The 26,616-nt window shown below is 39.4% G+C and overlaps 2 protein-coding genes across 5 annotated transcripts; both read right to left on the bottom strand.

The window, feature by feature from the left end:
* Positions 1–512: 512 nt before the first annotated feature.
* Positions 513–4,935, bottom strand: LOC123727302 (forkhead box protein P1-B). The gene is made up of 11 exons (XM_045696009.1): positions 4,858–4,935; positions 4,544–4,664; positions 3,365–3,551; positions 3,098–3,202; positions 2,911–2,998; positions 2,696–2,770; positions 2,368–2,536; positions 2,099–2,175; positions 1,715–1,816; positions 1,479–1,600; positions 513–1,297 (listed from the first exon to the last, which is right to left on the bottom strand). The coding sequence occupies exons 1-11, from the start codon at positions 4,933–4,935 to the stop codon at positions 1,240–1,242; spliced, it is 1,182 nt and encodes a 393-aa protein (XP_045551965.1). The 3' UTR covers positions 513–1,239.
* Positions 4,936–10,832: 5,897 nt separating this feature from the next.
* Positions 10,833–23,461, bottom strand: LOC106572328 (forkhead box protein P1-B). 4 transcript variants are annotated; one of them, XM_045696007.1, is made up of 14 exons: positions 22,674–23,461; positions 22,000–22,059; positions 16,013–16,188; positions 15,180–15,257; positions 14,866–14,986; positions 13,687–13,873; positions 13,420–13,524; positions 13,233–13,320; positions 13,017–13,091; positions 12,689–12,854; positions 12,420–12,496; positions 12,036–12,137; positions 11,800–11,921; positions 10,833–11,617 (listed from the first exon to the last, which is right to left on the bottom strand). In XM_045696007.1, exons 3-14 carry the CDS (start codon positions 16,175–16,177, stop codon positions 11,560–11,562), a joined length of 1,344 nt encoding a protein of 447 aa, XP_045551963.1. In that variant the 5' UTR covers positions 16,178–16,188; positions 22,000–22,059; positions 22,674–23,461; the 3' UTR covers positions 10,833–11,559. The 4 variants fall into 4 exon arrangements, with proteins under 4 accessions (XP_045551963.1, XP_045551962.1, XP_045551964.1 ...); XM_045696006.1 differs by having other exon boundaries at positions 12,689–12,857; positions 22,674–23,345; XM_045696008.1 differs by lacking the exon at positions 15,180–15,257 and having other exon boundaries at positions 12,689–12,857; positions 22,674–23,459.
* Between the last annotated feature and the right edge of the window lie 3,155 nt (positions 23,462–26,616).

Below are 26,616 nucleotides of genomic sequence, written 5' to 3'. Positions count from 1 at the left end.
ATAGGGGTAATTTGCATATTGGGGGGGTGCATTTTCTCTCTCTGGAAGAGAGAAAAGGAAAGTGCAAAAACACCACCCCTCATATGGAATTACAGTTAAATGGTTTTAGTATACTTTTGAACTTGGAAAGCACATACACATGCATTAACTTCCATGGATCTGGTCCAGACTGAGGTTTGCTCATATCAAACAGTCTCATGCTTACCCATGCACACCAGATACAGACATGTTGTCCTTTAGAAAAGTAACTCTGGATATAAATAACTGGATAACCCTTTCTAGGGAAAGCCTGGTTCACACAGAAGGACAACCGCTGGGTCTGCGGCAAAACGGATTAATAGCAGTGGAACAAGAAAAACACAATAGAGATGTTTAGAAACCAAATGCTACTGTATAGACAATATTTAGCTTGATGTCAATGGAATGTTAGATCCATTGTTTTGATGAGATATCAGAGTCATACTATTTCCTTTAAAGGATAGATTGATTAGACAGATCACATCCACAAGATATAATCAAAGATACATTTAATTGCAAAGTTTTTTTTGTTGTACACAATGTAAAATTGTACTTGCTTGCTGTAACACCCCACTGGGCACACCATTTCATTTCAACGTGGACATTTGGTAATATTTGGTAGAAACGTTGATCAATGAGATTTCAACCTTTATTCACCTACTCAATAAATCAGCCAGAAGTTTGTTGGCTGACTTATTGATTGATGATCTGACATTATTTCAACGGTACAAATTCATTATATTTCATACGAGGTTTGTCTATGTTGAAAATGTATTAAAATGTTGACATAATCCTATGGTTGAAATTCCACCCTCAAAACAACAGTTTACAATGATTAGCCCAGTGGGATAGAGTATACTGTATGTAGCCAACACAACAAAACAATTGTTTACCTTTTCACTAAGTTTTGATTGACAAATGATTGCTAAGTATATATTGTTCTTTCAAATGCTGCAAAACGTAAAGCCATTCCAGCTGTACACACATCTTCATGATAAGAGAGTCTAGAGGCAAAAGAGTCCTGGGCTGTGCTATGTTGTAGCACCATCTGCTGCTGAACAAAGAAAGTGATGATAGGTTCTGTAGATACTGTAGACCAGGACTGGTCAACCCTCCTGGAGGGCTTTTTCTCCAGCCCTGTTAAAAAATACCTGATTCAGTTATAGGTCCTAGTGACTTCCTTTTCCAGTAGTTTTTCATTCACTGAAGGGGTGGCTATGTTCAAGGTTCCTCTGGACGAAATAAGGAGTAGGGTGCCAGCCATTTCACATGATGATCCCTGAAAGGATGGTTCATATTATTACAATATAATTTTAAAAAAACATGCCTTTGTTAACGGGTGGGTTAAGCTGTGTTTTATTAACAGGGTTAACAATAGCACCCTCACTTGTTGAGTTGGAATGAAGCTGCAAAACTAAGAATGAATCAAGAGAGCACATCCAGAGCGTAGGTCTGTCTACCTGTGGTATTTTTGTCCCTTTCTCCTTTGATATTCCATTTCATCCACTGTCCAGACGGCCCCCTTGCCTCCCTCCACTCGCACAAAACACTTGTGGAGGCTAAGATTATGACGGACAGCGTTCTGTGGCGGCAAATGAATACAGCTTGTGTAAGGAGTTCAGGAGCTAATATTGCTCAAGACTCAAATATAGGACTCATATGAAAGTGAGCATAATGATCCAAGGAGAAGCCTAACCTTCCATGTGGCCGTGTTGTGTCGGAAGTAGAAGAACATGGTGGTGAACCAGTTGTAGATGTCATTCAGAGAGCGCTGCTTGTCTGGAGACTCCAGTATAGACTGCAGACAGACATGGTGGACATTCACAATATGCTTGTGCAATTGAAACAACTCACATGAGGTCTAGACATATTGCTACACATGTAGTCCAATACAACAGATTTTATATTAATGTCACACTTGTCGCTGTCTTGCAGTCCAACAAGGACGCATGAACTACCGAGCAAACTGTGTGTTCCTCAGCCACTCAGCCAGACTCTCGACAGTCTACCTTTTCCTTTTCTCAAGTGCTCCTTTTACACAAGTGTTCAGAGAGACTACTGTCTAAATCAGACAACTCACCCATCTTATCATGCAGGCGTAGGTGTACAGTGGTCTAATGTTGTTGTATTTGTAACACTCAATGCTCGGGATAAGATCTGTGGGACGGCCAACGAAAGCAAACATAACAGGTCTTCAGTTTGGATCAGATTCTACAGCAACGCGAAAGGCAACATCACCAAAACAAATAAGCAAAACACTTGTAGGAGTGCACTCAGAGTGGCAGTCAGAATCAAAATGGAGTGGAACTCCCTCAGGCTTAAGAAGAGCGGGAGGGGGGGCAGTGTTACCTGGCCGTAGGTGGTGGGGAGCAGCAGAGGGCCAATACTTGTGTTGAACCAGCTCCTCTGGCTCTTTAGTGGTGCAGCGTGACACTCCATCTGGCATCCGGGCCGGGGCTGGGTTCTGGGGCAGGCCTAGTGACAGGCTGTGCCTGTAGGGCCAGTCTGAAGCTGCCTTCTGACAGGGAGAGAGACCATGACCCAACAACACAGATATTCAACAAGGACAAGTTGGGGTACATAGAAATTGTCTTAAAAAGTGCAGGATAATGGACAATGACCGGTTACTATAGTCACTTGAGGGAATTAGCCAATAGAGGGAGCCTTGAGAAGTTACCAAGGCAGTTGATTTGTGTCCCGATAGGTGCAGATGTAGTTGCATTGCGAAGAGTTTCTGTTTTTCCACAGTCAGCTAAAAAAAGAGAATGTTCATTAAGGGCCGCATTTTCACTTAGTTGGAGTTGGAGCTTTACAACCTTTCTCAGTTGTCTGTGTTCACTAGTTGTAGTTTTTCTGTAAAACTCTATAATATGTAAAACTACAGGAACAAACCTGGGTCTCCATGTATTGCACCATGTCTTGTTGTACCCTCCACTGTGCAATGCTTCTGTCTCCATGGCCATGGTCAGAGTGGAGGTGTCTGGAAACACCATAAAGAGCATCACAGTCATGACTATAAACAACAGCGCCACAACTGTATCACAATGACTAATAAAATATACTGGTGCTCATTACTTACTTCAAAAAACTGGGAAATTCTTCAAATACTGCATCGCAGCCAGGCCAGCAGCAGAGTCCGTTGAGAAACAGAGCACTGGACCCCTCTAAGGTTGGGTGACCTGCCCTGCAGAATGAGGGGAGGAATATTACAAACTTAGGACTTAACGCAATCAATCAAACCAACCTGGCATTGTTTATGCAGTTTCTGTTCATGTCACATGGGCGCGCACAAGCTTAGATGCACGTACATGCACACAGACACACACACACATGCGCGGGAACTCACTCATGTTGCCTGGTGATAATGGAGCTCTGCTTAGGACTGGCTGTCCTCAGGGGAGAGGGGTGACGAGTTGGCCCAGGAGAGTGCTCAGAGTGTGGGGGAGAGGTCTGTCCACGGCTCCCTGTGTCCACCTCCACCTTGCACAGTGAGATGGGCTGAGCTGAACCGGCCTCTGTTAGAGTGCATGGTGCTGGAGAAGCAGAAGGTAGAGAAAAATGTATCTTTATGGAGAAAGACCTAGATACACTTTCCATGAACCTCCTTTGAATAATGTACAGTATAATGGCTGTATAGAATTGTATGCAACATATGGAATGACACCATACTTTTAAAGCCGCTAGTGTTTCCATTCAAAAGTGTGACTGTACACACACATTATAGGGTGAGGGAAAAAGGAAAATGTTTTGACAATGATTTAATGGTCCAGTTGTGAATGTAAGGATGCTGCAGCGAGTCAGTCCAAGTGGACAGAAGTGTACTATGGGGTTGGCTATGGATTCTATACATCCATTTTACACTTGAGGGTCATGGACAGTGTTTCTACTGTAGGTCTTTCTCCATAAAGAGCTGTTTTATAGAGAGCAATAATAATGGCGTCTTTTAGTAAGCACTAACACCGCCATGGTCCGTGGAACAAAGCCTAAGGGGAAATGAATGGAGTTTTATATGTCTGTGGTAAACACAGGCTTAGGAGATCTTATACGTTTTGTTCTATGAGATAATCTTCATCAGCTAACGTCACTTTTTGTGCATATTGAAGCATTTACTGTATGTAATGAAAAAAAGCACATGAAGGCTTCATAATTCATAAATGCCCTGTCAACTGACTGATATTATCTCATAGAACAAAACGTATAAGATCTCCTAAGCCTGTGTTAACCTTCTCCCAAAACCCTATTCTTTTCCCATTCATTTTCCCCATAAGAACGGCTGAACGAACCAGAGGTAACTCATATATAGATTTTTCTATTGTGTTATTGACTGTACGTTTGTTTATCCCATGTGTAACTCTGTGTTGTTGTTTTTGTCGCACTGCTTTGCTTTATCTTGGCCAGGTCGCAGTTGTAAATGAGAACTTGTTCTCAACTGGCCTACCTGGTTAAATAAAGGTGAAATGAAAAAATAAATAAAAAACATGTGTACGCAAGGGGGCTGCAGAGAGTCAGTCAGAGCAAAGCGTACCCTGCGGTCGTACGTGGGCAGCCTGGACACCCTGGCGTAGAACAGAGGGTCTGTGCTGGCTCAACTGGGGGCACAGAGACACCCGTTGCAGGAACGGTCTCCCCTCCTCCTCACTGGAACACTGGGGAGGACATGGAACAAGACACTTACAGTACCCCCTTTCACCAGCAGGGAGTTCTCCGAGCAAATACAAGCAACTTTCTGGTGCTGATGTTCGTGAAACTGAAACAATAATGTATGGGTTACATGTATCTCAGGTCAGAATAGGGCATCGAAACGCGTTATAATAGGAGGTATAAGAAGGAATATCATACCTGCTGTAACAATATGCTTTGGAGCTGAGATGAGTCCATAAGTGGACCTCCATGTCTAATCATCAATGGGAAGCCCATCTATGAATAATGGACATTTATTTATATCATTCCTCTCACTATAAGGACAACAAATTTTCCATGTAATGAAAATATAAATATTTCCTCCAAGCTAGAATCCTTAGTTGCAACATTAATGTTTGGACTTAACAATTACCCATTGATTCTTGAAGACAATAACTTATAAAGGCCTGAGAAGCTTAGTTCAACTGTCGCACCCCATCAGAACACAAAATAAAAGTTTGTTTTCCTTCAATGTTTGTAAACAAAGTAAATGTAAACAACCACTGTATAGCCTCAAAACATGGTTAAAACTGTAATTTTGATATTTACATTTACATTTTAGTCATTTAGCAGACGCTCTTATCCAGAGCGACTTACAGTATTGAATGCATACATTTCATACATTTTTTTCATTTTTTTCTCTGTACTGGTTACATTTACATTTTAGTCATTTAGCAGACGCTCTTATCCAGAGCGACTTACAGTAGTGAATGCATACATTTCATTTGATGCATTTTTTTGTACTGGCCCCCCGTGGGAATCGAACCCACAACCCTGGCGTTGCACACACCATGCTGGCGCTGTAAACACCATGCTCTATCAACTGAGCAACAGGGGAAACTATATTGAATGATATTTAAATACAATATGAGTAAGAATCAGAAACGAAAACTTAATCCAGTTTCATTTTTAAATGTGAAATACTTTTTTATTGACCAAATTGACAATTACAATTGCAATTGCAATGTCAATTGGTCTACCAAACAATTTAAATAGGTAGCCTAGTTCCCTATGGTAGCCTCCTGTCTAAGTAAGACATCGCTCTGTTGTCCCTGCTTAAGATCTGGTTAGGCGAGTGTTTTCTGGAAAACTTTAAAACAAGTGTAAATAGTTGAGCCAGTACTATGCTATGTGGTGTTTACTACCGATTTGGAACTGAATCCTGTAATGGACAAGTCACTTCCTCAAAAAGGAAAGCTTAGTTCCCAGTGGACATTAATTCCCAGAACAGTATAGTGTCAATGAGTCATCATTAGCATGTAGAGAGTATATGGAATTTCATGAAGTAGACCCACGGTGCCCAGGTGGACCTAGAAAGGACACCCCTTGGTCACAATGATGATGAATCATCATTCCTTTTTGTCATTGTAGATTAACACAGTTGACATCAAGGGACGACCCACATTTGTCTTTGCCTTTCAGTTACTCACTAAGGAAGATTTTTCACTGAGATCTTGCTCCATAGTGTTTAAGGTTAGCTACCATTTTGCACAATGGCCAATGGAGACAACTGATTTGTTTTGGGAGTTTACAGGCAGGTGAGGAATGGCTTTGCTGTGATGTGAATACCTGTCTTATCCACCCCTCATGGTTGCCCTTTCTCCACTCGCCTGTTGTATGCCACCAAGCTGCAAGAATCGCTGAAATTCCCAGACACTGGAATTACCCCACGCTGCCACATGAACAATGACAGCAGCAACATCTTTCTTAAATTGCACAGCATGAACTCAGTGGCCATGCCAGCTTGTCTCCCTCCTCCCTTTCTCCTTCATTGTCATCTCCATCTAAATTCCTTAATGCATTTTGTTCTGAGTCAGTGTATCCCTGAAAGTGTAGGGATAGAAATATAGACACATCTTAGAGGAGATCATCCTGATGTTTCATAGAGCAATAGCTACAATTTGACTGATGATGGCGCTGTGACATAGTGTGATCCCTAGGTAAACTGGCCCAAAGGAAATGTAGTGTGACTAACACCTGCCTTTATTCATATTTTGGGATGACAGAGAATGATGGAGAATTTTACTTCAATTGAACTGCAATGACAGCTAAACTCTCTTCCTTTACTAAGCTGATTATTGTGTTTTGTTAAGATTGAGTGTTTTGGTATGATAAATCATCATGAATTATAAACCATAGCCCTGGTTGTTCTTAGGGTGAAAAACCAACGCTGTGGAAAAGTTACACAATTACTAATTATGCATAAAACGGTCAGATCTGATGTTCGTGGAAATATTTTATTCAAAAAAAAAAAAAATGCATAATGAACACATGAATATTAGAAAGAATCAAATTAAAATTATTTTTAAAAACGTTGTTCATTGACATTCCTAAGTCGTCACATAAGTCATTCATTCATTGGCTGGGTGATTCCAGTACCTTGGGTTGATCTAGACACCAGTGTAATTTACATTCAGGGTGTGTGTGACAGAGTTTCCTGAGCTGGAAATTAATAATATCCCTTACGAGATGTAAAACAGGATACAGGTCAGGGAGTTGAGATCCCACCTCTATGTGTGGGTGTTCTCTCACAAACTTGCTGCCTCAATACCGAAAAAAATCACCACCTGGTGTTGAACCAACCTTCTATGTGCTTTAACCAAATACGCTAAAATATCAAACTTTTCTGTGAATATGTATTGTGGACATGACATTGTTGTTGGCCTCCACAAGCCTTAGTTCTCTGAGTTTGAATAACCAGTGGGTGACAGGAAATACCAGTGGTGGAATAAGTATCCAATTGTTATACCTCAGTAAAAGCATGGATACCTTAATAGAAAATGACTCAGGTAAAAGTAAAAGTTACCCAGTAAAATAATACTTCAGTAAAAGTCTAAAAGTATTTGGTTTTAAATATACTTAAGTATCAAAAGTAAAATGTAATTGCTAAAATAAACAATTTAAAATTCCCTATATTAAGCAAAGCAGACGGCACCATTTTCTTGTTTTTAAAATGTATGTATAGCCAGGGGCACACTCCAACACTCCAACATTATTTATAAAATATTAATTTGTGTTTAGTGAGTCCACCAGGACAGAGGCAGTAGGGATGACCACATGTTTTCTCTTGATAAATGCGTGATATTGACAATTTTCCTGTCTTGCTAATCATTCAAAATGTACTTTTGGTTGTCAGGGAAAATGTATGGAATAAAAAGTACAATATTTTCTTTAAGAATGTAGTGAAGTAAAAGTAAAAGTTCTCAAAAATATAAATAGTAAAGTAAAATACAGATACTCAAAAAAACTACTTAAGTAGTACTTTAAAGTATTTTTACTTAAGTACTTTACACCACTGCATTTTAGCCATAACAGAGCCATAACTTGCTCAATAGGCAAGTTGTTGGACATATTTCCTCCAAAGCATACTAATGATAGTACTCAGGCTGCAGAGATGGAATTTGGGAGTCTGGGACATCTGTCCAATGAAAGTATAAATCTATCACTCCTTAGTGTACTGTAAGTGCAGGAAACTGCAAACAAATATGTTTCTGGTAATGCTTTAACTCATCAATGATGTATGCTCTTTTCATTTGGCACAGATCATTCTCCAAGATAGCTCTTCAAAAGTAGTGAGACAGATCAGCTCAAATTTATCTGGATTACTGTAATGGTTTATTGCATATAGTTATAGTTTTATTGACATTCAGTAGGTTATCAGGGATGGGAATGTTTGGAAAACAGCTAAAACAAATAATTGTCAACAGGCTTAAAAAAAACATATTGGGAAAAATCTTCTTGTGCAAGCATATACAATAATTCCAAAGTACATTTTTGGGGGGAGAAAACATCCATAACATTTAGACATGGATGAAGGCTGTTAACATCTAGTTGTTCAAGTTACCACAACAGACTTAATTTACCCAACTCAAAAGATGCCAGTGTGGTTTCTTTGAACGTTAACAACCTCTCACCCTAGCGGAATGGTGGTGTTGGTGGTGTGTGTGTGCGTGCGTGGAGGGGGATATTGGGGCAGATCGCATTTAGGCAATGGGACATGGAGTGTTGGATCAAGCCATTCATCTGGTTTGCATAACTCTGTCATATCCAAGGAGATGGGGCTACGCGTCATTCTGCTCTCTACTAGAATCTGTGTGTGTGTGTGCGTGCATGCGTGGGTGCATGTGTGTGTGTGAATATGCCGATGTGCTGGTGAGGAAGGGGGTTGTCTGTCGTTGTGGTTGTGTGTGCGTGTGTATTTGAGTCAATGAGTGTAGATGCATAGCTATGTGTAGCTCTGCTGTGTGAAATCCCAGACAATAGTGTTGTTGTTCACAAAAGCATGTTTAGTGCCGAAATAGGACAATTCAATTGCAATAGCCAAAAACCGGTGGGCATGTAAATCCACCCAAGGGATTAACCTTAAATGTAGTATAAACTGTCCCTCTGTGTCAACTGTTGTCAAGCACATCACAATTCATTTTTGTTTTATTATTTTATCTGAGGCTATGAGATATGTTTCAAAGTCACAAGGGTGTTGCGTCTCTCTTTTGACTGCTAAGGATGTTCAAGGGGTGTGTTTAATGTGTTTACACCTTGCTGAAGGACTTTAATCATGCTCTGAGTAATTATACTTTATACAGCCCGCCAGCAGGAGACAGAGAAATGGGTGAACTCATGCAAGTTATCATCTGTCTCCCCCCAGGCTGCTCCATTCAAATGTCATGGCATCAAAGTGGTGGAAAGTTCTGGGCTGTCAGACGGCATCAGAAGCTTGTCATGGCCTCCGGTGGGACAACCCCATCCAGTGAAATGGAAACCAGCTTTCTGTTCATGTTCTCTGTTTAGATACACCGTCTTCTCTCTCAAAGATTGAGTGGCACCATCACAGAGGAATCACTTATGGGAAGACACAGACAATGCATTTCTCTGAACTAAATCCTTTGAATTTATATTTTGCAATCATTATAGGAATTCATATCAGACATGAATCCCGTTATATATATATATATATATATATAACAGGATAACATTTTTTATAGATTGGGTTCAAGTGTGTCCCCCGTAGGCTGGGCTTGGAGGGCTGTGATACTCGTCTGGGACCTTTGAAACCATAATTCCCAACAGCAGAACACTGAGAGCTGGAAAAGGACTACAACTCTGTCAAGACTGCAGCCACCAGGTCATACAGTATTTCTGAGCTGTGACAGAATGATAACAGAACCAAATTGTTTTATCCAAAGGGTACACTTATCCATTTATACACAAACATACCCGCCGATTAAGTGCTAGCTTGCAAAATCAGTATTTTATTATGATCCTTTTGGACGTTACGTTGCTATAAGTACAGGTCAGAATGTGAATCTGATGTATCTATGTATCTGTTATGAGTAAAAATGTGAATCATGATATGAAATCAATTTGTTCTTGATTTACAGGTGAACACTTTTATATGTTAGTGGTTGCCTTGAACAGGCAATTGCTAGTTGTTATTTATCACTATGCCCTGAAATGTGTAATCAAGGTCTGAAAAGTGGAAATGTGTCATATTTACTGTACTCTCTCTGTCTTGTCCTGTCAAAAATACCTTGCCTGAGGTCCTTTTCTGAGAGCTAGCAGGTTTGTGGATGTGAGATTGTCAGTGAGAGAGACGAGGCAGACACTTTACAGACTTAAAACAAATATAGGGGTAATTTGCATATTGGGGGGTGCATTTTCTCTCTCTGGAAGAGAGAAAAGGAAAGTGCAAAAACACCACCCCTCATATGGAATTACAGTTAAATGGTTTTAGTATACTTTTGAACTTGGAAAGCACATACACATGCATTAACTTCCATGGATCTGGTCCAGACTGAGGTTTGCTCATATCAAACAGTCTCATGCTTACCCATGCACACCAGATACAGACATGTTGTCCTTTAGAAAAGTAACTCTGGATATAAATAACTGGATAACCCTTTCTAGGGAAAGCCTGGTTCACACAGAAGGACAACCGCTGGGTCTGCGGCAAAACGGATTAATAGCAGTGGAACAAGAAAAACACAATAGAGATGTTTAGAAACCAAATGCTACTGTATAGACAATATTTAGCTTGATGTCAATGGAATGTTATATCCATTGTTTTGATGAGATATCAGAGTCATACTATTTCCTTTAAAGGATAGATTGATTAGACAGATCACATCCACAAGATATAATCAAAGATACATTTAATTGCAAAGTTTTTTTTGTTGTACACAATGTAAAATTGTACTTGCTTGCTGTAACACCCCACTGGGCACACCATTTCATTTCAACGTGGACATTTGGTAATATTTGGTAGAAACGTTGATCAATGAGATTTCAACCTTTATTCACCTACTCAATAAATCAGCCAGAAGTTTGTTGGCTGACTTATTGATTGATGATCTGACATTATTTCAACGGTACAAATTCATTATATTTCATACGAGGTTTGTCTATGTTGAAAATGTATTAAAATGTTGACATAATCCTATGGTTGAAATTCCACCCTCAAAACAACAGTTTACAATGATTAGCCCAGTGGGATAGAGTATACTGTATGTAGCCAACACAACAAAACAATTGTTTACCTTTTCACTAAGTTTTGATTGACAAATGATTGCTAAGTATATATTGTTCTTTCAAATGCTGCAAAACGTAAAGCCATTCCAGCTGTACACACATCTTCATGATAAGAGAGTCTAGAGGCAAAAGAGTCCTGGGCTGTGCTATGTTGTAGCACCATCTGCTGCTGAACAAAGAAGGTGATGATAGGTTCTGTAGATACTGTAGACCAGGACTGGTCAACCCTCCTGGAGGGCTTTTTCTCCAGCCCTGTTAAAAAATACCTGATTCAGTTATAGGTCCTAGTGACTTCCTTTTCCAGTAGTTTTTCATTCACTGAAGGGGTGGCTATGTTCAAGGTTCCTCTGGACGAAATAAGGAGTAGGGTGCCAGCCATTTCACATGATGATCCCTGAAAGGATGGTTCATATTATTACAATATAATTTAAAAAAAAACATGCCTTTGTTAACGGGTGGGTTAAGCTGTGTTTTATGAACAGGGTTAACAATAGCACCCTCACTTGTTGAGTTGGAATGAAGCTGCAAAACTAAGAATGAATCAAGAGAGCACATCCAGAGCGTAGGTCTGTCTACCTGTGGTATTTTTGTCCCTTTCTCCTTTGATATTCCATTTCATCCACTGTCCAGACGGCCCCCTTGCCTCCCTCCACTCGCACAAAACACTTGTGGAGGCTAAGATTATGACGGACAGCGTTCTGTGGCGGCAAATGAATACAGCTTGTGTAAGGAGTTCAGGAGCTAATATTGCTCAAGACTCAAATATAGGACTCATATGAAAGTGAGCATAATGATCCAAGGAGAAGCCTAACCTTCCATGTGGCCGTGTTGTGTCGGAAGTAGAAGAACATGGTGGTGAACCAGTTGTAGATGTCATTCAGAGAGCGCTGCTTGTCTGGAGACTCCAGTATAGACTGCAGACAGACATGGTGGACATTCACAATATGCTTGTGCAATTGAAACAACTCACATGAGGTCTAGACATATTGCTACACATGTAGTCCAATACAACAGATTTTATATTAATGTCACACTTGTCGCTGTCTTGCAGTCCAACAAGGACGCATGAACTACCGAGCAAACTGTGTGTTCCTCAGCCACTCAGCCAGACTCTCGACAGTCTACCTTTTCCTTTTCTCAAGTGCTCCTTTTACACAAGTGTTCAGAGAGACTACTGTCTAAATCAGACAACTCACCCATCTTATCATGCAGGCGTAGGTGTACAGTGGTCTAATGTTGTTGTATTTGTAACACTCAATGCTCGGGATAAGATCTGTGGGACGGCCAACGAAAGCAAACATAACAGGTCTTCAGTTTGGATCAGATTCTACAGCAACGCGAAAGGCAACATCACCAAAACAAATAAGCAAAACACTTGTAGGAGTGCACTCAGAGTGGCAGTCAGAATCAAAATGGAGTGGAACTCCCTCAGGCTTAAGAAGAGCGGGAGGGGGGGCAGTGTTACCTGGCCGTAGGTGGTGGGGAGCAGCAGAGGGCCAATACTTGTGTTGAACCAGCTCCTCTGGCTCTTTAGTGGTGCAGCGTGACACTCCATCTGGCATCCGGGCCGGGGCTGGGTTCTGGGGCAGGCCTAGTGACAGGCTGTGCCTGTAGGGCCAGTCTGAAGCTGCCTTCTGACAGGGAGAGAGACCATGACCCAACAACACAGATATTCAACAAGGACAAGTTGGGGTACATAGAAATTGTCTTAAAAAGTGCAGGATAATGGACAATGACCGGTTACTATAGTCACTTGAGGGAATTAGCCAATAGAGGGAGCCTTGAGAAGTTACCAAGGCAGTTGATTTGTGTCCCGATAGGTGCAGATGTAGTTGCATTGCGAAGAGTTTCTGTTTTTCCACAGTCAGCTAAAAAAGAGAGAATGTTCATTAAGGGCCGCATTTTCACTTAGTTGGAGTTGGAGCTTTACAACCTTTCTCAGTTGTCTGTGTTCACTAGTTGTAGTTTTTCTGTAAAACTCTATAATATGTAAAACTACAGGAACAAACCTGGGTCTCCATGTATTGCACCATGTCTTGTTGTACCCTCCACTGTGCAATGCTTCTGTCTCCATGGCCATGGTCAGAGTGGAGGTGTCTGGAAACACCATAAAGAGCATCACAGTCATGACTATAAACAACAGCGCCACAACTGTATCACAATGACTAATAAAATATACTGGTGCTCATTACTTACTTCAAAAAACTGGGAAATTCTTCAAATACTGCATCGCAGCCAGGCCAGCAGCAGAGTCCGTTGAGAAACAGAGCACTGGACCCCTCTAAGGTTGGGTGACCTGCCCTGCAGAATGAGGGGAGGAATATTACAAACTTAGGACTTAACGCAATCAATCAAACCAACCTGGCATTGTTTATGCAGTTTCTGTTCATGTCACATGGGCGCGCACAAGCTTAGATGCACGTACATGCACACAGACACACACACACATGCGCGGGAACTCACTCATGTTGCCTGGTGATAATGGAGCTCTGCTTAGGACTGGCTGTCCTCAGGGGAGAGGGGTGACGAGTTGGCCCAGGAGAGTGCTCAGAGTGTGGGGGAGAGGTCTGTCCACGGCTCCCTGTGTCCACCTCCACCTTGCACAGTGAGATGGGCTGAGCTGAACCGGCCTCTGTTAGAGTGCATGGTGCTGGAGAAGCAGAAGGTAGAGAAAAATGTATCTTTATGGAGAAAGACCTAGATACACTTTCCATGAACCTCCTTTGAATAATGTACAGTATAATGGCTGTATAGAATTGTATGCAACATATGGAATGACACCATACTTTTAAAGCCGCTAGTGTTTCCATTCAAAAGTGTGACTGTACACACACATTATAGGGTGAGGGAAAAAGGAAAATGTTTTGACAATGATTTAATGGTCCAGTTGTGAATGTAAGGATGCTGCAGCGAGTCAGTCCAAGTGGACAGAAGTGTACTATGGGGTTGGCTATGGATTCTATACATCCATTTTACACTTGAGGGTCATGGACAGTGTTTCTACTGTAGGTCTTTCTCCATAAAGAGCTGTTTTATAGAGAGCAATAATAATGGCGTCTTTTAGTAAGCACTAACACCGCCATGGTCCGTGGAACAAAGCCTAAGGGGAAATGAATGGAGTTTTATATGTCTGTGGTAAACACAGGCTTAGGAGATCTTATACGTTTTGTTCTATGAGATAATCTTCATCAGCTAACGTCACTTTTTGTGCATATTGAAGCATTTACTGTATGTAATGAAAAAAAGCACATGAAGGCTTCATAATTCATAAATGCCATGTCAACTGACTGATATTATCTCATAGAACAAAACGTATAAGATCTCCTAAGCCTGTGTTAACCTTCTCCCAAAACCCTATTCTTTTCCCATTCATTTTCCCCCATAAGAACGGCTGAACGAACCAGAGGTAACTCATATATAGATTTTTCTATTGTGTTATTGACTGTACGTTTGTTTATCCCATGTGTAACTCTGTGTTGTTGTTTTTGTCGCACTGCTTTGCTTTATCTTGGCCAGGTCGCAGTTGTAAATGAGAACTTGTTCTCAACTGGCCTACCTGGTTAAATAAAGGTGAAATGAAAAATAAATAAAAAACATGTGTACGCAAGGGGGCTGCAGAGAGTCAGTCAGAGCAAAGCGTACCCTGCGGTCGTACGTGGGCAGCCTGGACACCCTGGCGTAGAACAGAGGGTCTGTGCTGGCTCAACTGGGGGCACAGAGACACCCGTTGCAGGAACGGTCTCCCCTCCTCCTCACTGGAACACTGGGGAGGACATGGAACAAGACACTTACAGTACCCCCTTTCACCAGCAGGGAGTTCTCCGAGCAAATACAAGCAACTTTCTGGTGCTGATGTTCGTGAAACTGAAACAATAATGTATGGGTTACATGTATCTCAGGTCAGAATAGGGCATCGAAACGCGTTATAATAGGAGGTATAAGAAGGAATATCATACCTGCTGTAACAATATGCTTTGGAGCTGAGATGAGTCCATAAGTGGACCTCCATGTCTAATCATCAATGGGAAGCCCATCTATGAATAATGGACATTTATTTATATCATTCCTCTCACTATAAGGACAACAAATTTTCCATGTAATGAAAATATAAATATTTCCTCCAAGCTAGAATCCTTAGTTGCAACATTAATGTTTGGACTTAACAATTACCGATTGATTCTTGAAGACAATAACTTATAAAGGCCTGAGAAGCTTAGTTCAACTGTCGCACCCCATCAGAACACAAAATAAAAGTTTGTTTTCCTTCAATGTTTGTAAACAAAGTAAATGTAAACAACCACTGTATAGCCTCAAAACATGGTTAAAACTGTAATTTTGATATTTACATTTACATTTTAGTCATTTAGCAGACGCTCTTATCCAGAGCGACTTACAGTATTGAATGCATACATTTCATACATTTTTTTTCTTTTTTTCTCTGTACTGGATGGCCAGTCCTTGCATCCATAGCATAGTCTATGAATTTGAGAGTGGTTCCATTTCTTTAGGCCCATCCCTCAGATTTTTATCGAAACAGAGGTTGGGTGTGGCTTAGTTATTTTTATGGATTCTAGCTTTAATAGTCTTAAATTAGTATTATTATACAAAAAAATTGTAGACCAAAAAACAAATGAAAAAGCAAACGGTATGAAACCAATTGATGTACACTTTAGCTTGAGCTCTTAACTTTCAATTAATGTTTATTTTAGTATTCATTATGTATTATTATTTTTCTTTGTAAATTTGTCTCAAATTTTGCTTGAAACCACAGTAACAGTTCAACCAGTACCTGCGTAACAGAGGTACGAGCATAGAGCTGAGGTGAGGCAGAATCTTTGGGCTGGGTACGTGCGTCTGGCTCCTCTCCCTGTTCACCCCGCCGCTCTCGCTGCTGCTGATGTCGCCCACTGTTCAGTCGCCCACTCTTCAATCTCTCACTCTCAGTCTGTGGCATCCCTGGGCCTGCTGCAGAAGAGCAGAAATGGATGGTTAGTGCTAAGTGCATGTCACCCCTAAGAATGCAGGGGTGGTGGTGGATAAAGGTTGACTCTCACACTGCAAATGTGTAGACAACATAAACAATCGTAAATAAACGCATATCGCAATAGATCATCTCCACACAGGGCACCAATTATGTAGGCATGCTCCTATTTGTAAGGATATGTTGTATTCAGTCCAGCACATTGTTCAATGTATGACATTAAAACAACATATTGCTCAAATATAATATAATACGAGAGAGAGAGAGAGAGAGAGGGAGAGAGAGAGAGAAAGAGAGAAAGGAGAGAGTGAGGGGGGATACAAATTTGCTCTTTGGTAAATGTTAGACAGCTACAGGTTTGGAGGCATGGTATCTTTGTTCCTTTATCAGACATAATGAAAGGGAGAGGAGTTCAAACACAGTCTGGGCTGAGAGATTTTGTGGTTGTGCACAGGTGCAACCTTTGACTACACAGACAGAGGAGGGTACAGAGATGAAGCTGATAGCAGCAGGTATCTCAAAAATATAGCACAGGAAAGAGGGAAAGGGAGAGGGTGCTCCAATTCTTTTCTCCCCTCGTACCCCTGGTACTGGTACTGTTTCAGTGGCATTCACCTTGTATTTAGAAAGAAATAATGTGGTATCAATGGCTACGCTATTGTGCTTAGTATACTTGAAATAACTACTTGGCACCAAAATCTGTTAAAACTCCCAAAGAAACAAACATGTCATTTCTAGGTAATTATGTAAATATCTGGTCATTTCTCCACCGTAAAACAAGGTGCTACCCAAGAGGGTCTAAAAAGGCAACCTCATAGAACTCTATACCTCAAATGTTTAAAAGTCTATGGGTGACCACTGTGTACATTTGCAAATGCATGCTCTCACCCAGGAAGAGGAAACAGGAATTCAGTAGAAAGAGAAAGTACTGAAGCTCTTTGTGGCTTCTCACTTTTATCTCCACTTCACTAGCAAAGCCAAACATGTCTTCTTTACAGAAAGCTCAGATCAAAGCAAAGTATTTGTTGTAATGCAAAGTGACAATTGAATCAAGTCACATAAAACAGGCATTAAATGAATAAGCACATCTTTTGGATTTGGAACTGAGAGCTACAATACATGTTTATGTCACACAGGTTTGTAGGGTGTGATTTGATGAATGGACGTGCTACAATGACATTACAAGTAGAAGATTGTGATATATTAACACTTCTTTCAACACTTCTCTCAACTGAGGACAATTACGTTCAGCTTTTACTATAGTCTAGGACTGGGTTTCATTATCAAAATGCTATATTTACAATCAACTACATATGGAAAATTATTAATTCTGTATCATATTGAAACTTTTTTCTCAGTGAGTTTTCTTATTACTCACTATGCTTCCATATCTAAAATATCTGTCTGATCTTGGCGCTTTGGAAGGAACCTGTGGGTGATATCGATTTGTAGATTCGCTTTCTTTGACCTATAACACTACAGTAGGGGAGGAAGGAATTTATAAGCAGAGTAATCATTCTTTTTGATCTTTGATCCACAAAGGACAGTATTAAACAGAATTTGATTTCCCCCCCAATATTATATTATGTTCAATTTATAATATGATTTCTTCTGATTCAACTTTTCTTTTTGAATGAGGAGAAAAATGTATATAAAAATAGATTAGAGTATATACTATACTGTAGTGATGACTTAGAGACAGTTACATTAACATTTATGTCCAAAATTATTGAATTAATCTAAATGGCAAAATCAGCATGAAGACTAACTTTCAATTTGAAGTTCATATAATACCAGTCCTACAGACAATTTAAAAAAACATGGCAGTTTATATTACAAAGTTAGAATGTTTCTTGAACATTTATGTCCAACTTCTGTATTTCCAGAGTTTGCAACATTTTGGGCAAAAAGGTGAACTCAGCTCCATCATTCATTGAATCAGATGGCTCATTCATCACAAAACCCACTGATATTGCCAACTACTTTAATAGTTTTTTTATTGGCATGATTAGCCAATTTAGGCATGACATGCCAACAACAAACCCTGAACCTACTCATCCATTAATAAATTACCATATTAGGAAATACAAGCATTGTAATTTTGAATTCCGTAAAGTGAGTGTGGAAGAGGTGAAAAAATAATTGTCTAACTTCTCAAATGTAACATTTCATTCTGTGATAAGAGTCACTGACTCAAAGCCACAAGAAGGTAGAACATATTTCAAACGTTGCTTGTAAGTGGGCGGTAGTTGCAGAAATGTTGGGTCTGACAACTTGGATGGAAAATCACTGAGGAGGATAACGGACTATATTGACACTCCTATTCGCCATCTCTTCAATCTAAGCCTACAGGAAAGTGTGTGCCCTCAGCCCTGGAGGGAAGAAAAAGTCATACCGCTACCCAAGAATAGCAAAGCGCCCTTTACTGGCTCAAACAGCTGACCAATCAGCCTGCTACCAATCCTTAGTAAACTTTTGGAAAAAATTGTGTTTGACCAGATACAATGCTATTACAGAGTAAACAAATCAACAATTGACTTTCAGCATACTTATAGGGAAGGGCACTCAACATTTACGACACTTACACAAATCACTGATGATTGGCTGAAAAAATTGATAATAAGAAGCTTGTGGTTGCTGTTTTGTTTGACGTCAGTGCAGCTTTTGACATTGTCGATCATAATCTGCTGCTGGAAAAAGACATGGGTTGTGGCTTTACATTCCCTGCTATATCATGGATCGAGAACTACCTGTATAACAGAACACAGAGTGTGTTCTTTAATGGAAGCCTCTCCAACATAATCCAGGTAGAGTTGGGCATTCCCCAGGTCAGTTGTCTAGGCTCTTACATTTTTCAATCTTTACCAATGACCTGTCACTGGCACTGAGTAAAGCCTGTGAGTCTATGTATGCTGATGGCTCATCATTATAAACGTCAGCTACCACAGCAAGTAAAATCACTTAACAAAAATATGCAGTCAGTTTTAGAATGGCCTGTGCTATCTGCGATCCTTGAGACGTCCCTACCCCATTAAAGTTGACATTTTAAATGGTTAAAGTAAGGGTTAAGGTTAGAGTTAGAATTAAAGTTAGGGTTAGGGTTAGGATTAGGGTAAGGATAAGGGTTAAGGTTAGGGTTAGGAATGTCCCAAAGATCCCAGATAGCACTGACAAGTAAAAAGCTAGACCTAAATATTTAAAAAACTATAAGCATTGTATTTGGGCCAACATTCACAAAATCCTGAACCTCAACTAAATCTTCTAATGAATAATGTGAAAATTTAGCAAGTTTAGGAGACTAAACTGCTTGGTGTAACCTTGGATTGTTAACTGTCATGGTTAAAACACATTTATGCAACAGTAGCTAAGATGGGGAGAGGTTGTCTGCCCGTAATAAAGTGCTGCTCTGCTTTCTTGACATTCTTATCAACAAAACAAGTCCTACAGGCCCTAGTTTTATCGCACCTGGACTACTGCCCAGTCATATGGTCAAGTGACACAAAGAGGGACATCGGCAAATTACAGTTGACCCAGAACAGAGCAGCACGGTTGGCCCTTAAGTGTACATGGAGAACTAACAACAATGGCATGCATGTCAATCTCTGCTGTCTCAAAGTAGAGGAGAGACTGACTGCATCACTACTTGTCTTTGCGAGAGGTACTGACATGTTGAAAGCACAGAGCTGTCTGTTCAAACCAGCACACAGCTCAGAAGCCCACGCATACCCCACACAACATGTCACAAGGGGTCTTTTCACAGTTCCCAAGTCCAGAACAGACTCTGGGAAACGCACAGTACTACACAGAGCCATGATTACATGGAACTCTATTCCACATAAAGTAACTCATGCAAGCAGTAAAATCTGATTTTAAAAAAACCCCAAATAAAACCACCTTATGGAACAAGGTGGACTGTAAAGAGACACACACACACACACACACACACACGCTAGCACACTCACTCTACACACACATACATTGTAATATTGTTGTATGGTGGTATTATACATTTTGTATTGTAGATATGTCGTGGTGTAATACTTTTATATGATGTACTGTTTTATTTTTTTGTTTTTTGTGTAATGTAAATGCCATTATGTGTTTGGACTCCAGGAAGAGCAGCTGCTGCCTTGGCAATCCCTAATAGTACAAATACAATTAAATACAAATAAAAAGCAATTGAGATAGAACTACTACTCATGATTACTAATGTCACATTAGTGTGCAGCGTAAATCCAGCTACAACAAGTGCAGGGTGTAAATGCTGGAGTGAGAAGATCCCACACCCTACAATCATGTCACACTGACTCAGAGCTTCCATTTATAACTATGACTAGTACATCACTATTGGCTTTTGCCAGAATTTGACCTACATGTTTTATTCTATAAACTACAATACAACACAAAATGTGCATCTATTAATCTGTTCATCCTAATCTGATCTTTAAATTAGGTTAACTGAATAAAAACCTAATCTACCTGGAATATTTTGGTGATTTGCAGATTAAATGCATGTTGTGATTGTAGTGTAAGCCTCAATACTTACATTTTTATATTGACAAAAAATTATTCATAGAGAGAAAATGCTTTCTGGTTTTCTCACAGATCAAAAGTAACACAATTGAAAGACCAAAGTATAACAGTGTAATTCCTGTAAGGTGATTCATCGTCTTTGACATTGTGGTACCGAAAATATTACCATATTCCATCATTTGCTTTTTTTGTGGTAACAAAGTACAGATATTGACAACCGTCAGAAAAATCTGAATGTATGATCATTTTGATGACACAGCAACATGTGATGATACTGGTACACATTCTTGACATAAATTTTAAAAAATCCCAGTATCCTTCAATGATAAAAGACACATTTTGGACAAGCCCCCAGATTCATCACAAATGACCTTTTTGCATCATGAGACTTCGATCCACCAACAGTTCATCATGTTATGAATATCAGGTCTTGGGTCTAAACCCAAATCATTTTAAGAATTACATTTACAATGAGATTGTACATTTTGTTTAGTAACGCATAGATATTTCAGAGTTTCAATTATTACATTTTTTTCACCAATTATTTCCTTGAATATACGGAATTCAAATGAATCTACCCTAACCGTGATAGATATCATACCAAAGTCGTTTCAGTTTTGTGAATGAATGTGCCCATTGTTAGAATTGTGTCGACTGGATTATCATTGAATAATCCATTCAATGAGAAGTTAAAAGTAATCTTGAACATAATGTTTAAAAAATGTGTAGAAGAAAGATTGGATTGTTTTATCCTATATGATTACTGATGGTTTAAATACTTCCTTTTACACCTGTTTACACCTTTCAACAGGTTCCTCACTAAAGCAGTCATTACAAACTAAGTTATTTTCTTAGTTGTGTTTACTTAATATTAAGACCTATCATTCCCCTTTCACAAAACATGCCCTTTTCACCCTTTTGGTATATGCCTACAATCTGTCACCCAACTGATATACAGTATTGATACTTTTTACGCTTTTAGAAGTAAGGTACGTGATCATTAGACTACACTATAAAATAGCTCATACACCACAGCTACAACCAATCCACCATTACAGATTACACCAAACCAGATTACACCATGGTCTTGAGTTTTGCGTACTGTACGTACCTCTGGGGGACACGCACTCCAAATTGGGAGACACTTGTCCACTGAATTATCTCCCTTCTGATACACAGAATGGTTGCCAACTCTAGCTGAAAGCAAAGAAGTACATTCCTAAAATGTAAAGGTCACAAGTTAAAACAGAAAGTTTTCTCACCTTACACCTTCCGTATCTCCTGCTCGCTTTCTGTCTTCCTGTTCTTAAGAGGATGAGATGCTAGAAAATGAAAAAAAGCTAACAAATGTCAGAGAGAGGGGGGTAGTATTCCACAAGTGATGTTTGAAGTCTATTATGTTTAAAAGAACACAGACTACCTGCAATATTCACTGTAACGGTGAAACAGGTTATGGTAAGAGCAAAGAAATGTTGAAAAAGACATGTTTATTAAAATAGGTTTATAAATATAAAAATGTTTATGAAAAGTATATTTCTTTGATGATATAAAACAATTATATTTGATTTCAGCATGAATTATTAATTTGTTAGGCAAGTAGACCAAAACCTATCAGCATGTTTTGTCTAAGGTACAAATAAATGTTAACACTGACGCTAATCTCCTCCAATAGTATCTTATTTTTTCTTTTCCAACACATCGTATTCAGGTAACTTTCACAATAGCTACATTTAAAAAAAATCTTGATACAGACTAAACATAATCATGCGGCCTTGTATAATTTCACTGTGTGTCAACACAATGGAGAGCCATGATGAGTAGAACTGTTGACATAACGTTGCGTAATCACAATAACATGCTCAAATAAAGAGAAATCATTCGGATTACAGAGAGCATGAATAATGCAAAATCATGATTCCCTTCATTCAACACTCACCTGAAAATGTAGCAATGTGTGAGAGAGGGAACAGATGCGTGAAATGTGTGCTTGCAGAATCCAGTCTGTATTTATACCTGGAAGTTACAGTAGGAAAAAAGTTTGCGCCTGCCATCGAAATGGAAATGTCCTACATAACTGTGACAGGTTTGACACAAATAAGCTTAAGTGACTTACCCTACCCTCAATAGTCTGAAGCACAACCTATTTCAGAACAAATAAATGCTACAAGCCACAATGGCAGTGCACAGAAATTGTTTGTTTTGTGATTGTTGATTAGGTGATCCACCGTATTGTACTGAATTAGTGTAAATTCAATTAATCTGGGTTGTCTGTGTTAGCTGTGTTGTCTGTGTTAGCCCGGTGGTCTGAAACCTAGGCATTAGCTTGGGGAGCTTTCGCAAGTCTTCAGGACCTCCTCTCCCTCGCCACAATGACCCCAGCAGCTAATAGGCATCAACTGAATGACTGGCACCGATGGGACCGACTCGGTTGCAGCCCTGGTCGTCTGCGCACCACAAAATTGTGTTGGCTCACTGAGCTAAAGCTTGGGAAGCTAGTGCAAGTCTTTAGGTTTCCGACAAAGTTACTCAACATGCAAACATGGCTCATTGAACCACCTCTGTTACAAAGGCAATGCCCCACCATGACCCTGAGGGGCCTACACAGTCTGCAGTGATATCGGCAGGCTCTAAACCCTACAATTACCCAACACATTCTCCAAACCACATTGCTAAATAACTTTCCATCGCTAAAATACTCTTCTAGCTCTCCTTTTACCCCTGTTTAAGTCTTGGACTGGCTATGCTGAGGAGTGCGATTTCTCATGTGTACCAAGACTCATTCACTTGAAACTTGTATTCTCGTGTGAATGTAACACACATCTGAGGGAAAACAATGAAATTATGCACTTTCTCACCGACCTCATTCTGCGGAGGAACAGAGAAAGGACACAGACTGCTCCGTCTTTTACCACATATTCTGTCATCCCTGACCACACATACTGTAATGATACTTGCTGACAAGACGTTCAAAAAGTCATATGTTGTCAATTTGCATCCTTACATCTTTGGATGTAATTCATCATGAAATACATTTTTTTGTCTGTGATTCAACTTTTCCTTGTGTGTGAGGATCTCTAGAAGAAGCAGAAGAGTGGTGACAGGGGGCTAGAGCGGGCGGTTGCTGACCACAGGTGTGTCCTAATCGTGACTAGCTGAAGTAAGATTTTAAAAAATCGTTATGACATGTATGCTCAAATGGTTAATAGCATGAGCAGTATATGAAAATATCAACATTACAATTGTGATAATGACATCAAAAGGTGTATTTCTTGTGAGAAATTGATTTGTTTTGCTGTTGTTGTGTCTACTGTACTTATTTTATTTTGTAATAAAGATAATAATCATCATTATCATTAATACTAGCATCACCACCAAAAATTGTTAACAAGGCATTTTACAGAGGAAACATTAACATAACCAACGAAAAATAGTCCATTACGCCACGGGAAAGCCCGCGCGAGGTAAAGTATGACATTCTAAGCAGGTGTAAAACACTTTGTTCTGAAGAGTTATTTTTCAGGTTCTCAAAGGTCATCTATCTAAAATACACCACAGAACGTTGCAAGGAAGCGGTCTGCTTGAGCATCTCAATTTCCTTTTTAATCTTAACAAACATTCCCCTTATTAGATAACAACTGTACACAGGCTTTCACAAAAACCTTTGTGGGGGTTGTTTTTCATAACTTTTCTCAATTAATGTCATGATGTGTTTTTGAAAATCAGAATTATTTGGCCAAATTCACTTACAGTGTATTAAACTACTCAGTTTAGTATTTAGTATTTGGTCAGTTTAGTATTTGGTCTGATATTCCTTGAACACAAGGACTTGTGACTCCACAAACTTGTTGGATGCATTTGCGGTTTGTTTTGGTTGTGTTTTGGATTATGTTTTGCCCAACAGGAACTGAGTTTGTAGAGTCACTTTGCCATTTTGGAGTCACTTTTATTGTAAGAAAATAAGATGTTTCTAAACACTTCTACATTTATGTGGATGCATGATTATGGATAATCATGAACGTATCATGAATGATGATGCGTGAGAAGGTTACAGAGGCACAAAGGACATACTACCCCCCCCCAAAATGCGTACCTCCTCTATTATTGGTAATGGTGAGAGATTTTGTGGTAGCCTCTGTAACTTTCTCACTCATCATTATTCTAGATTCATTCATGATTTGTTTAATCATGGCATTATCAGCATTAATTTAGAAGTGGTCAGAAATATCTTATCTACTCACTTAGAAAGAAAATTACTCCAGTCATCATTCACCATTCACTTACTATTGCATTTACATAAAAAAATGTTAAAACATTTTAGTAATTTATCAGACGCACTTATTCAGAGCAACTCATTCATCTTAAGATAGATGTGGTTGTCTCACCTAGCTAAGATAAAGCTAGTACATTTTTTTCTCAATAAAGTAGCTACAGCGCCTTTAGAAAGTATTCACAGCCCTTGACATTTTTTATATTTTGATGTGTTACAGCCTGAATTTGAAATTGATTAAATTGAGATTGTGTGTCACTGGCCTACACACAATACCCCATAATGTCAAAGTGGAATTATATTATAAATTCATTAAAACTGAAAAGCTGAAATGTCTTGAGTAAATAATTATTCAACCCCTTTGATATAACAAGCCTAAATAGTTCAGGAGTAAAAGTTCAGGAGTAAAAATGTGCTTAAAATTCACATAATAAGTTGCATGGACTCACTCTGTGTGCAATAATAGTGTTTAACATTATTTGAATGACAACCTCATCTCTGTACCCCACACATACAAATATTCTGTAAGGTCCCTCAGTTGAGCAGTGAATTTCAAACACAGATTCAATCACAAAGACCAGGGATTTTTTCCAATGCCTCGCAAATAAAGGGCACCTATTGGTAGATAGGTAAAAATGTAAAACGCAGACATTGAATATCCTTTTGAGCATAGTGGTTATTAATTACACTTTGGATGGTGCATCAATACAATCAGTCACTACAAAGATACAGGTGTCCTTCCTAACTCAATTGCCGGAGAGAAAGGACACCACTCAGGGAATTCCCCATGAGGCCAATGTTGACTTTAAAAGAGTTACAGAGTTTAATGGCTGTGACAGGAGAACACTAAGGATGGATCAGCATTGTAAAACTAACCTAAATGACAGAGTGAAAAGAAGGAAGCATGTACAGAATAATATTCCAAAACATGCATCCTGATTGCAACAAAGCGCTAAAGTAAAACTGCAAGAAATGTGGCAATGAAATTAACTTTATGCCCTGAATACAAAGCATTATGTTTGGGGGAAATCCAACCCAACACATCACTGAGTACCACTCTTCATATTTTCAACCATGGTGGTGGCTGCATCATGTTATGGGTATGCTTGTCATCAGCAAGGACTGGGGAGTTTTTCAGGATAAAAATGGAATGGAGCTAAGCACAGGTAAAATCCTCAAGCAAAACCTGGTTCAGTCTGCTTTCCACCAGGCACTGGGAGATGAATTCCCCTTTCAAGAGGACAATAACCTAAAACACAAGGCCAAATCTACACTGGAGTTGCTTACCAAGAATGTTCCTAAGTGGCCGAGTTACAGTTTTGACTTAAATCTACTTGAAAATCTATGGCAAGACCTGAAAATGTTTGTCTAGCAATGATCAACAACCAATTTGACAGAGCTTGAAGATTTTTGAAAAGAATAATGGGCAAATGTTGCACAATCCAGGAGTTGAAAGCTCTTAGAGACTTACCCAGAAAGACTCACAGCTGTAATTCTTGCCAAAAGTGTTTCTAAAAAGTATTGACTCAGGGATAACTGATGTAAATGAGATATTTCTGTATTTCATTTTCAATACATTTGCAAACATTTCTAAAAACATGTTTTCACTTTG

This window comes from Salmo salar, chromosome ssa15 (assembly GCF_905237065.1).
Source record: "Salmo salar chromosome ssa15, Ssal_v3.1, whole genome shotgun sequence".
In the NCBI taxonomy this organism is placed as follows: Eukaryota; Metazoa; Chordata; class Actinopteri; order Salmoniformes; family Salmonidae; genus Salmo; species Salmo salar.
Note: the sequence above shows the minus strand (reverse complement) of the source record. Positions and strands in the feature narration are given on the sequence as shown.

Excerpts from the sequence above, each read along its gene's own strand:
- LOC123727302 (XM_045696009.1), bottom strand. The coding sequence starts at position 4,935 with ATGGGCTTCCCATTGATGATTAGACATGGAGGTCCACTTATGGACTCA. Across the intron at positions 2,771-2,910 it reads TGCAATACATGGAGACCCAG|CTGACTGTGGAAAAACAGAA; the intron begins GTTTGTTCCTGT and ends CTCTTTTTTTAG. Across the intron at positions 2,176-2,367 it reads TCCCCACCACCTACGGCCAG|ATCTTATCCCGAGCATTGAG; the intron begins GTAACACTGCCC and ends GCCGTCCCACAG.
- LOC106572328 (XM_045696006.1), bottom strand. The coding sequence starts at position 16,177 with ATGCCACAGACTGAGAGTGAGAGATTGAAGAGTGGGCGACTGAACAGT. Across the intron at positions 14,987-15,179 it reads AAAGCATATTGTTACAGCAG|TGTTCCAGTGAGGAGGAGGG; the intron begins GTATGATATTCC and ends TGTCCTCCCCAG. Across the intron at positions 11,922-12,035 it reads ACAACACGGCCACATGGAAG|AACGCTGTCCGTCATAATCT; the intron begins GTTAGGCTTCTC and ends TTGCCGCCACAG.